Here is a 12,518-nt window from a genome sequence, read left to right as displayed (position 1 = left end):
CTAGTGGCCTTGCTGTGGAACAGAAGGTGGGGCCCCATGCCACTCATGGCTATCGTCGTCTTCCCGCCGCATCTCATGGCTGTCGATCCCCTCCCACCATTTCTTGCGGCTGACGTCCTCCTCCCGCCATCTCAAACGTGCTATTATCACCATGTAGGGTTTGGGCACCACCTTCCCGCCACCTCTCACAGCTGTTGGGGCCTGAGGCACCTGGCATAGCCATAGTGATAGTTTTACATTGATTTTATTTCATTTACCCCTCTCTCTCACTCTCTCTTTCTCTTTCTCTCCACTTTTCTGTATTTCTGTGTCGCTCCTTGTCCCTCACTGATTACTAAAAAAGGACATATTAAACATACGGTACAAAGGACTTTCTTTACCAAACCCCAGCTAAAAGGAAGGACAGGGTACTTAAACAGCTAATAAGACAAAGTACAGCTAAACGTACCAGCTGATTTCTGAATTACATTAACAGTGAACTCCCATGCTGGGTGTATTATGTCATGAGTAGGTAACAACACAACTTGCATTTCTGAGTTTATGGCTAGATAACTAGATATGGAACCTGTAGCCTTAATTGAGCAGCTACTGCAACTAGGCTAAAAACATATTAACTAGCTAGCAATGTTATGAGAAGTCCAAATAAAAAAAAGTTATGGAGCTATAATCTCTTAAATAAACTCTCACATTTTAACATGTCATATATTAGCCTATGGTATATGTGCTTCATACCTGAACATCTAAAAAACTCAGTCTATCTGGTTATGGTAGCACTGTGGCTCATCAGATGTGAACATAATAAATCTTCCACCTCCCTTTGACTGGGTAGGCCTGTGATACCATGGCTGTGCCTCTGAATGGACTACAGCATTATCAGAATGGCACTGTTTCCACATTAAATTTCCACCCCTACCCCCCAAAAAAACTCCACTTAAGCATGCAGATGTAGGTTGGGTGTGTGGTGAGCACATAATGTGGTGAAGATAAACATGACCTCTTTCAAAATACAGTTCCATTAGCCAATGATAGGGTTACACTAGCTAGCTTTTTTGCTTGTGTTATCAGTTACATCAGTTACATTATATGTTAAAAAACATGGACTAGAGGCCTTTGTGGGTAGGTTTTAACAGTGGATTTCTTCCTAGTTCAGCACCAAAAGTTTATGGAGTTGGATCCAGATGCGTATTCTCATCACAAGATCACATCTGGCCCCACGGCAAACAGGTCATTCCAATTAATTTTAAAAATAAAAAACAGACAATTCTTTCATGCTCAGCAATAGTTTTAATAGCAATAGAGAGAGATGTGCTGCATCTCTTTTCAAAAATCAAAAGCATATAAAAGTAAAGCAACTAAACAGATTTATTTTTGAGAATTGAACAACACAAAGAAAATATAACACAAAAGTCTCGTAAACAAACTTTTATCAGCATGGAAAGTTGTGGAAAGTATATATATGTTTACACATTGCAGCTTAGACTGTATTCAGTAAGTGGTAAAACTGAGAAAGATTTATAAGTTTTTATGGTCCTGACTGTGAATCTGCCAAATACCTGTTTTTCATGCACATTTGGCCAAGTCTCAGAACCATACCAGGCTGCACAGGGAACCGTTACCTGAGGATGTTCTTTGATTTGGGATGTTTTATACATGTAGGCCAGAGATTCCTGGATATTTATGTGATATGTTTGTACTAACTTATCAAGATTAGTCAAGAATTTGTTTACATATTTCTTTCCATTTTCACTACCAGCTTCACAAACATGAAATTTGATGATTCCATTTTTTGGCACAGAGTCAGTCAACAATGTTTTAACAAACTTGGACAGAATATCTGCAAGTGTTTTCGAATCTTTTCCGCAAATAGTACCAACATTGCCAGAAAAAACACCGTGGCAGTGGATGTGTATGAATAACTCTTTAGCAGAGGATACTTTTGTGCGATCCTGATCCTTGACCTGAGTTTTGATTTCATCATTCTCTATTTCTCCAACAATGTCATTTTGTTTGTGTAATTCCTCTATGTGATTTATATCCTTATCAAATGCATCATCCGATTTCTCATTCCTATATACATGTATGTGAACACTTGGCTCTTTCCCATAAACTTTAAGGTTTTTATTCTCCAGGTTGTCAACAAGGTGACCTGTAAAAGCCTCTCTTTCTTTTGCCGTCCCACAGGTTTTTGGAAGTTCGACTCTGATTCTTTGCTCTGGATGTGTTTCCACATCCTGAACTCTCAACAGCTTCAACAAAATGTCGGCTAAACCCTGCGCTGTGTGTGAACCCACTTTCAAGCCTTTCTTATCAGATGTGCAAGCAGATATTAGCTTAACAGCCACTGAATCTGCCTCCAGGATTTTCACTTGAAATATATTTACAGGCTTTAGTTCAGGTCTCCATGCAGTAAACACTGTCCTGAAGCTGAATGCATATGGATGATGTTGAGCAAAAATGCTGTAGTATTTTTCATCTTTTTCAGACATAGCTACCATTTTATTTTGCGTTTTTATCTCTTCTTCTAGGAGAGTAAACACCTGTGTTTCCTGATTTTGATCACCCAAACCCAGATAAACATTTATCACCCCTCGTCCAACTGTGATTCTGTCATTTGTTGTCTGTACCACTTCTTCAAACTCCTTTTGGAATTGAAAGCCAGTATATGTTTGCAGGTCGTCTGGGAACACGACAATAACAACAGGGTCACCTTTGAAAATCCTTAAAACAAACTCTCCTAATTCCTTTGCACCTTTTCTTTTATTGTCCCAAAGAAAATATCTGTTTTCACCTCCCTTTTCCTCAATTTGGAATTTTCCTCTAATGTAGAGTTTTATGAGCCCAGCCTTTTCAACGAGACTCCTGTCAGAATCATCATTGTACATGGGTTTAGCTGCATCTTCAGAATTGTACCACATTTTCACCAGATCACGTATTTTTTGAAGTATGACATATTTTTCATTAGGCAGTCTTTCATAGTCCTCTATATCCTCAATAATGTCTTTACCATCAAGGTTAAGTTGAATGTGTATGGGGTGCACAGCACCACAGAAGACGATGACCTGAGTGAGGGTCCAGTACACCACGGCCCATCTCAGGACAGTGGCCATCGCAAGTGCTCCACACTCTTCAGCTGGAGATCTTCAACTGTGTATTCTGATGCAGGAGAGTACAGCTGTTTTAAATACTCAAGCTTTAAAGCTTTTGTCATTATGTTTAAATGATCAATTATCATTTATATCATCAAATGTTACATTACCAAACTGAATGTGTCCGTGTGGAGTAATGAACCGACCTTTGCTGTAAATGTTGTGGACACAATGTAAAGTATGTATTAACATTAAATGACTACTGGACTTTAAACAGACTGTAGCTACAGTGCACTCAGACTGTTGCTCATTAAATACAGTTACAGCACAGTATCTGAAAGTAGAGCTGTAGAGATGTAGAGCATGTATAGTGCAGATGAAGAAAATAGTTCTACTCACCTTTCGTCCAACAGACCCCGAGTGAAAACTTCCTCTTCTTACCTCAGAATTTATAGGTCAGTTTAATCAGCACTCAGCCAATCAGAGGCCTGACACAGTGTGGAGGGTTTGAATGTTATTTGCATGCTCATCTCAAACAGGTTTCTTTAACCGTTGGTAGCTTCATCAGTAAAATTACGACCTCTTAGCGCTACTGTTTGTATTCAGATAGTTCAAATTTGACTCATGACCAAAGTACTTGCTGTGCATTAGTGTTCACTGATTAATGTGTGCTGATGTGTGGAGCACCAGAGGTATAGTAAGCTGGACTTATACTGTAAAAGCTGTAAGATTTATGTTCACTGTAAGTTTATACCTTTTCCACTTTCTATCTAAATGCCAATATTATGAGCACTTAACAGCTACAAGTTCAAATAGAAGTGTTTTGATCTGGATCAGCAAAATAGTAATGGAGACCCTAGTGCAGATCTTGAATTACAAGAGCAGGACTGTCATGATCACGAAATTTTAGCTGACATCTAATTGTCATATAAATAATTGTGATTAATTATTTAATCATTAATAATCTTTTTGTTTCAATGTATGTAACTATTAAAATACAAACCTAAAGTAGCCAAAATAACTGACTAAACTTGCATCCTAGCTGTGTTTACTGAATAAAACATCTACAGTTACAGATATTAATGTAATCAAGCAAAGCTGCAATTTTTATTGAGTCAAAACATAAAAAAACTCATTCTGCAAGCATACATGCTAAAACGTTAGCTACATAGCTAACAAATAAACAAGCATTGCTTGCGCTGCACTCTAAACATCTTAGAAAACCACGTTAGAAGTTCTCAAGACTTCAGTGTGTCTCAGTGAATGCAAATTTACTTTTATTTGCCTCAACTCAGCGCATCAAAGACACATTTTGCTTGTTGCATCATATTATGATTATAAAATCTAATCACTGTGGAAAATAAAGCAGTCAGCTGAAATAACTATGCCTCTAGGAGATTATTTAATAATTGTGAAAGGCGTAGGGAAGAGTTCTTGCTGTGTCAAAACAGACCTATAAAGTTTCCAACTTGCAATATACCAGTTACAGGTGCTAGTAAAGCATCCAGAAGTTTTTCCTGTCAAGGACTCAAAAGTTCAAACTCATCCTGCAGAATTGGATGCAAATGTTTGGCCTGGTGATTAGAACTGAACATCAAACATGCCGCACTGTTGTAGAAGACATGTCAGTAGATATATGACTGTGATTAACCAAATTGGGTAAGAGATTAACTCTCATTCACCAGACAGAGCTCTCTGGACGTTACATAGAGCTTTAGTGAAGTGCTGTATCAGTTACTCTCTGAGATGATACTGAGTTGTAAGTTTTACAAAGAAGTGCCTGCATACTGTCATGTTATCTGTGGCTCCAGCATACTAGCTGTTAGGGCTGGCTAAGTTTAGGATTAGGTTTAGGAGTAGGTGTATGTTTAGTGTTGAAGTTAAGGTCAGGGTTAGGTTTAGGAGTAGATGTAGGTTTAGAAACTAAGTTAAGGTTAGGTGTAGGAGTAGGTGTAGGTTTAGGGACTAAGTTAAATTTAGGGTTAGGTTTAGAAGTAGGTGTAGGTTTTGTGTTGAATTTTAACTTCAACATGCTACATGCTTTAAAGGCAACTAAATAATGTTCTGCACTTTACACACTGATAATTAAAATATCAGGTTTACATACATATATGAACTCCAAAAGGTTGTGCTGACAGTTGGTAAATAAAGTCAAATGAAAATAAAAAAGCCAAATAAAAACAGAAACCGAAATAATACAGGCAACATATTTAGTGTTTTATCTGATAAAGTTAATGTTTTTTTGTAAATATATGTTCATTCTGAAACTGATGCCTGCAAAACATTCCAAAAAAGTTGGAACAAGGGCAGTTCAAGACTAGCAACATTGTGAAAACGTTCTTAAACAGGTGATGCTATCATGCTTGAATATAAAAAGAGCATCTAGGAAAGGCCGAGTTCTTTATGAGCAAGGATGGGTTGAGACTGGCCACCTTGCCAAGAATACATCAGCAAAATATTCAAAGGTGATGGAACACAGTGGTAAACATGCTGCTGTCCCAACTGTTTTAGAATGTGCTGGAACAAAGTTGGTAAAAAACATTCTTGGAGCTGCATCTAGGCACAAGTTGAACTTTATCAATAGCAGAGGAAACCAAACTCAAAGTATAAACCAGTCCAGTACAGGTCTCAGTCTGAGGCAACCAAACAGAGGCCGAATCTGAATGGAAGTAAACTGAAAGACAGGAAACAAGTCAAAAACCAAAATACACTATACAAAAATCACAAGGCTTAGAACTGCAAGAGCTTAAAGAAGACTTTGCAGTGATGTAACAAAATAATAGCATGACAAATGATAAACCAATCAGATAGTTGAGAAACCTGAGGTGAGGGTGACCTCTGCAGGTGAGGAGGGGAATCCCCTGCTAAGGATGTGACAGTTGCTGCCTTTCACAAATGTTTGATAAACAAACAAAGGCCCCAAAGAGTAGTTATGAAATCATATCCATAGTTCTTATTCAAACATATATGCTATAAGTAGCCACCACTATGGACGCTGATGGCATGCAGTTGCTAACTTGACAATAACTGCACAAATTACATACATTTCCAAAAGTTTGCTTTTCACACCACAAAGGCCACAATTTACAAAGAAATTCATGCTGCAATCAAAACAATGAAGATTAGTCAGCAGATATAATAATGCTGTAAAAAGTATTGGTCTTAGTACAATATGGTACCTCCTGGTTAACCCCTTAAATAGTCTTACATACTAAGACTTATTATTTAGTTATAACAGGGCCACCAATACAAACGGGTTGAGCTATTCTTAGGTTATAGAAGTGTGTAATAAAACTTTGGGCCTGCAGCTTTTTAAGGGTTTACAGATGAAACTAAGTAATTACAAGTGTTATCAGTCAAACACACCACACTATGCGTCAAACCCCCAAACTTCAGAATCAAATCCTTCTGTAATATAGAGTATGAATATATATAAAGTATATAAAATAAGAATCATTATGATCTTTTAAATGAGAAATGCATTGATGACTGTAACTAGGTGGTGTGTACAGAGAAGCAGTTAAATTTTTTCAACATTGTTGCTGAAATCTGAATACTTAGAACATTAATTTTTGTTCTGATCCTGTAAAAAATTCAAATGAAGTATGTAAGAATTGTTACAGTCCATAAATGGAAGCCAAGCTGCAAAGACAGCCCATTCTGAATTCACTGTTTTTGTGATGTCATGAAAACCAACACATTTACGTATATCCACCTACTCGAGCCAACAGCAGTTTAGCCCCGCCCACTGAAGTTATAAGGAGTGTTTCAGCCTGATCTGCATTTTGAACAAGGCACAATACAGGGCAACCAATTCGCTCAGAGGTCATTAATATAAATCAGTCTTAAAGACACAGTAACAAAAACAGCTGGTTTAATTCTAAGGGATAAAGAGAGGTTGGAAAATGGTCTTAGGACTAGGCTGAAACATGCCGTAATGCCGTAAAGGCTTATTTTCAAGTGTTTATAAAAATCAAGTAACTTACTCTCAGTTTGTATTGATACTATTTCTTTCTTCTTCCCATGAATAGCCCACATATACAGTTGGACGCTGCTTATGAGTGTAGCTCAACTGACACAATGCCTCTTGCAGATGCTACGTTCTCCAGTGATGATATCATGGACATCCTTGCTCTGTGAGCCATACTGCCCTCTGTTGGTCAAACAGAGGCCTTCAAGAGACAACACCCCACATGACTCAGAGACACAAAACATGTACAACAGAGACGGCAAATCTAATCCATGACATCTCACTAAGGACAAGCAAAACAATATGTAACCCAGTAAGACTAGAAATGATGAAATATCTCAGGTTGGTCTGAGGACCTCAGAGAGGATCCATTCATGTGGCATGTGATCAACATGGTCAGTGCGTTATGGACGTCACCTGAAAAATGAAATAAAGATTTGATAAAAATAGAATTCATTAGGTGAACATGATGAATGTGGACAGTTTAATTCATACAGAGCTTTTTGTTGTTGCTTTTGTTTTTCCTATTAGTTGATTCACTCTGCTAATTAGTAGAGCATGTTTGTCCCAAAAAGTCACATATACAGTGTTTTGCTCAGAAAAAACTAATAAATCAATATAAATATAGACAAATAAGACTAATGAGTAGTGATTGCATATATGTCAGTGTTAGTGTTTAACCATTTTCAAACCTCTACTTGATGCAGCTCTGGATTATTTGTGGTTATCAACCAACATTTGGATCGACTTAATTAAGTTAACATGTGGTAAATGTGTGATCACAGATCATCCATCATCAAACCACAAAATAACACATAAAAATTAGTGTCATATGGGAACAAATGACGGCTTTCTTTTTCAGAAACATCACACCCAAAACCCCAGTAACCTCCAGCAGCTTAACACCAATGACATCAAGCACCTTTCATCTCACACTGGTTCCACAAACAAGACTCTGACTTTACTCAAGTGCTGTACACAACACCAGTATCTCAACTCATGAAGTTTTCTGAAGCTGAAATACACAAAAACCACCAAGAGTCATTAATTTTAGGCCTGCGTTTGGGTTTTGGTTAGTTTTTACTTTTGCCCTGTATCTGGAGATCCAGTATGAATTTATCAGTGTTAGCTCTGCCTGTGTTTTGTCCTCTGCTGTGAGTAATGGTGCCAGTTATGAAACAGAGCCTGTGCCTCTCATACTTTACTCTTACAAAAACATTTGTCTGTCAGTGACTCAGATTTACACCCTGAACATCTGTTTTGGTAGACTCTGCAGTTTGCCTTTCCAGTTTGCAATGATATTCAAATGCAAAACATTTTCTCCATTCATTCTGCAAAACAACACATTTTCCTGTAAAATTGTTTTTGTTTTTGCTTTTCTAACCTTAAATTATTATTTGATCGATTCCTACAAACAGCCAAAAGACCTCTGCCGCAACAACCCTGCTCAGGTTGTTGGGCCTGGGTTGAGTTCAACGTTGGGTTCACTGGAATGCCATCTGATGCCTGCTGTTGCTAAATGCATACATTTGAACTTAGCTAGCTAGCTGGCAGTATTTCTAGCTATTTTATTGGTCATGCTGTAAAAGGAGTGGTGCATTGGGTTACAGTAACACACCAGAAAACACAATTTACATTTAGAGTTACCTGTAAATTCACAGTAAACAACTGTAAATATATAGAAAAAAATGCTTACAGGTTATTACTGTAAAATATGGTTCCCACATTGTTAACACCCACAGAAAAACAGGGTTCCCCACCTCTGAACTCCCAGGTTAATCTCTGTGTTAAAGAATTACATTCATTCACTTTAGCATTGTGAACTATTGTGCCTACCATCATTACTTGGTTTGACAACAGAATTTTTCACAGTCTCTACCTGCTCTCTCTACTCCTTACTACAGTCCATCTGCCTGCCCTGTACTACCCACATCAACTTGGCCTCACCATTTCCCCTTTAAGTAAAACCACCACAGCATCTATGAACCATTCAGTTATTATATTAGTGCAAGTGTATATTATAAGATGAGCCCTCAAAGTGCAACAATTCAAGAATAATGTTTCTCAACATAAAATAGTGAAGGATTTGGGGATTTTATCATCTACGGTACATAATATCATTAAAAGATTCCTAGAATCCAAAGAAATCTCTGCATGCAAGTGACAAGGCTAAAAACCAATATTTGTTGGCTGTGATTTTTCGTCTGTCAGCCATCTGGCTTGTTATCAGAGCACAGTTCAAAAGCCAGCATCCATGATGTTATGAGGCTGCATTAGTGCACATGGCATGAGTTACTTGTGAAATGACAGGTTAGGCCTTGCTTATTTCAGCAAGACAATGCCAAACTACAAGCTATGCACGTATTACGACGGCACGGCTCTGTAGTAAAAGAGTCCAGGTGCTAAACTGGCCTGCCTGCAGTCCAGACCTGTCACCCACTGAAAACATTTGGTGCATTAATGTATTAATTTACACATATTACCATTTTGCACCCATAATCTGAAAGCTTTTGATGTTTATGAAAAAAAAGTTAACTTTACCACCCATGAGACTTCGCTTTTTTAGTTCATGTTTCGGGACTGTTGCTTAACACTAGCTCACTTCAGCATTAAAATCTGACCAGTTAACATTAGCAAAGGTTTAATTTATATCCAGCCAACTATGGAAAGCAGAGAACAGACACTGAATAAAACAGCTTACTGTCAGATAATGTGGAAAACCAAGTTAAATGCTTGATACAAATATCTTCAGTAAAGTGCTGTAGATTTTAGCACTGTCAATATAAATACACTTTTACCTAAAACTTCTATAGATTGTATGCAGTATGAATGTAAACCTGCAATCCTGTAAGTTGAACAGCCGTCCATTTCTTATCCAGAAAAGGCTGATTTGACCTTTTGGATCAAGATGACAAGAAGTAAAGGCCTAAGCCCATTGGAAGAGGGTTCCTTACTGGGTGGATGACAGGAGGGTCAGTCACAGAGACTGCTCAACTGGCTACTGTTTCAATGGGAACAGTGACTAAAGTGACCTCTGCATTTATAGACTATGACATGATTAGTGTAATATATAAGAGCAATTCTTCTTCAGGTGACTAAGAATGTCAATTCAGGACACCATCAGACTGTGATCAGAGTGTGTCACCAAGAACAGTCCATCCACAACTGCTTAGAGAGGAACATTATTGTTTGCAGTCACCCCCATTACAAACATGAGAACGTCTGATTCAGTGGTGCAAAACCACCAGTCTGCAGAGATGTGGAAAAAGGTGATATGGTGAGATGAGTCATTAATCACCACATCCTGCACAAGAGGGTGTTAGAATGTGCAGGGTACATCAAAAGAGTGAGGCCTGAACACCTGACCTCTACATTGAGGGTCCGGTGACGCTGTTATGCTGTGGGGGAAATTTTGCTGGCAGGGTTAACAAAGGTTTTCCAACTTATCAGTCTCATCCATTGGTGAAACATATCTATTCTGATGGAAATGGCATCTTGCTGGACGATAATGCCCCCATTCACAGAGCATGAGGGGTCGCTGATCACTTTGATGTGTATAAAAATGATGTAAAATGATGCTCTGGCCTTCTCATTCACCAGATCTCAACCCAGTTGAACACCTATGAGAGATGTTCAACAGTGCTCTCCACCACCATCATTGAAATGAGGGAATACACTATATTTCCAAAAGTATTCGCTCATCTGCCTTCACACACATATGAACTTGAGTGACATCCCATTCTTAATCCATAGGGTTTAATATGATGTTGGCCCACCCTTTGCAGCTATAACAGCTCCAACTCTTCTGGGAAGGCTTTCCACAAGAGTTAGGAGTGTGTTTATGGGAATATTTGACCATTCTTCCAGAAGTGCATTTGTGAGGTCAGACACTGATGTTGGACAAGAAGGTCTGGCTGGTGGTTTTTGTTCTAATTCATCCCAAAGGTGTTCTATCGGGTTGAGGTCAGCACTCCGTGCAGGCCAGTCAAGTTCTTCCACACCAAACTCACTCATCCATGTCTTTATGGACCTTGGTTTGTGCACTGGTGCGCAGTCATGTTGGAACAGGAAGGGGCCGTCTCCAAACTGTTCCCACAAAGTTGGGAGCATGAAATTGTCCAAAATCTCTTGGTCTGCTGAAGCATTAAGTGTTCCTTTCACTGGAACTAAGGGGCCGAGCCCACTTCCTGAACAACAACCCCACACCATGATCCCCCCTCCACCAAACTTTACACTTGGCACAGTGCAGTCAGACAAGTACCGTTCTCCTGGCAACCATCAAATCTAGAGTCATCAATTGGACTGCCAGATGGAGAAGTGTGATTCGTCACTCCAGAGAACACGTCTCCACTGCTCTAGAGTCCAGTGGTGGTGCTTTACAGCACTGCATTCAACGCTTTGCATTGCGTTTGGTGATGTAAGGCTTGGATGCAGCTGCTAGGCCATGGAAACCCATTCCATGAAGCTCTGTACGCTGTTCTTGAGCTAATCTGAAGGCCACATGAAGTTTGAAATTTCCTCGCTACTAAATATTCCACAGTCAACTGTCAGTGGTATTATAACAAAGTGGAGGTGATTAGGAACAACAGCAACTCAGCCACAAAGTAGTAGGCCACGTAAAATGACAGAGTAGGCTCAGCGGATGCTGAGGCACATAGTGCGCAGAGGTCGCCAACTTTCTGCAGAGTCAATCGCTACAGATATGATACCACTGACAGTTGACTGTGGAATATTTAGTAGTTGAAAAATCTGAGTTGTGAATTTGAAAGCGTGTGTGAACATTCTGTACGCAAGAAACTAAAAGATTGTGCTGGATTTATTTCACTGTGTGCTTTTTGCTTAAAGCTATAGCATTAAAAAATTTGAATCGTCTACATGATTAATGCAAAACGTGGTCTGTGTCAGTTTCTGCAGTAACACTGATGTGGTGGCAGCATGTTAGTGTGGGTTTTGCTAGTACAAGTGGATCAGACACAGCAGTGCTGCTGGTGAGTGGAGCGTAGATACAAGAAGGTGTTTATATATCATTAAACACACACACACACAGCATACATACATATATACATATGCGTATATATACACACACACACACACACATTTGCATTTGCTCGTTTACTGTTATTTTTTGCTCTTTAATCTTGCTATTAACCCTTCCAGTTACCTGCTTTAACTAAATACCTATTCTGTGTCTTATCGCGTTACCCTTACAACATTCTTTTTTGTTTGGAAGCAACCCGGGACGCGTCCTACACGGCTGTTTAAAGACGCAAGTAACTGGAGAGCAACCGGCAGAGTGGGGTAGAGTGGATGCTGAGGGGCATAGTGAGCAGAGGTCATCAACTTTCAGCAGAGTCAATCGCTGACCTCCAAACTTCATGTGGCCTTGGCCTCCCTCTGCTTCCTGAATACAACAGCACATAAATGTAAAACTCTCCATCACCCACACTATCCTGCTCTGTATT

General features: G+C 39.1%; 1 protein-coding gene across 1 annotated transcript; it reads right to left on the bottom strand.

The window, feature by feature from the left end:
- LOC118804106 lies at window positions 1-3,497 on the bottom strand. The gene is made up of 4 exons (XM_036564736.1): window positions 3,486-3,497; window positions 1,822-3,153; window positions 381-390; window positions 1-210 (listed from the first exon to the last, which is right to left on the bottom strand). The coding sequence occupies exons 2-4, from the start codon at window positions 3,105-3,107 to the stop codon at window positions 1-3; spliced, it is 1,506 nt and encodes a 501-aa protein (XP_036420629.1). The 5' UTR covers window positions 3,108-3,153; window positions 3,486-3,497.
- Window positions 3,498-12,518: the final 9,021 nt, after the last annotated feature.

This window comes from Colossoma macropomum, unplaced genomic scaffold (genome assembly GCF_904425465.1).
Source record: "Colossoma macropomum unplaced genomic scaffold, Colossoma_macropomum, whole genome shotgun sequence".
NCBI classification, from domain to species: domain Eukaryota; kingdom Metazoa; phylum Chordata; class Actinopteri; order Characiformes; family Serrasalmidae; genus Colossoma; species Colossoma macropomum.
The sequence above is the reverse complement of the archived record's forward strand: the minus strand, read 5'-3'. Positions and strand labels throughout refer to the sequence as shown.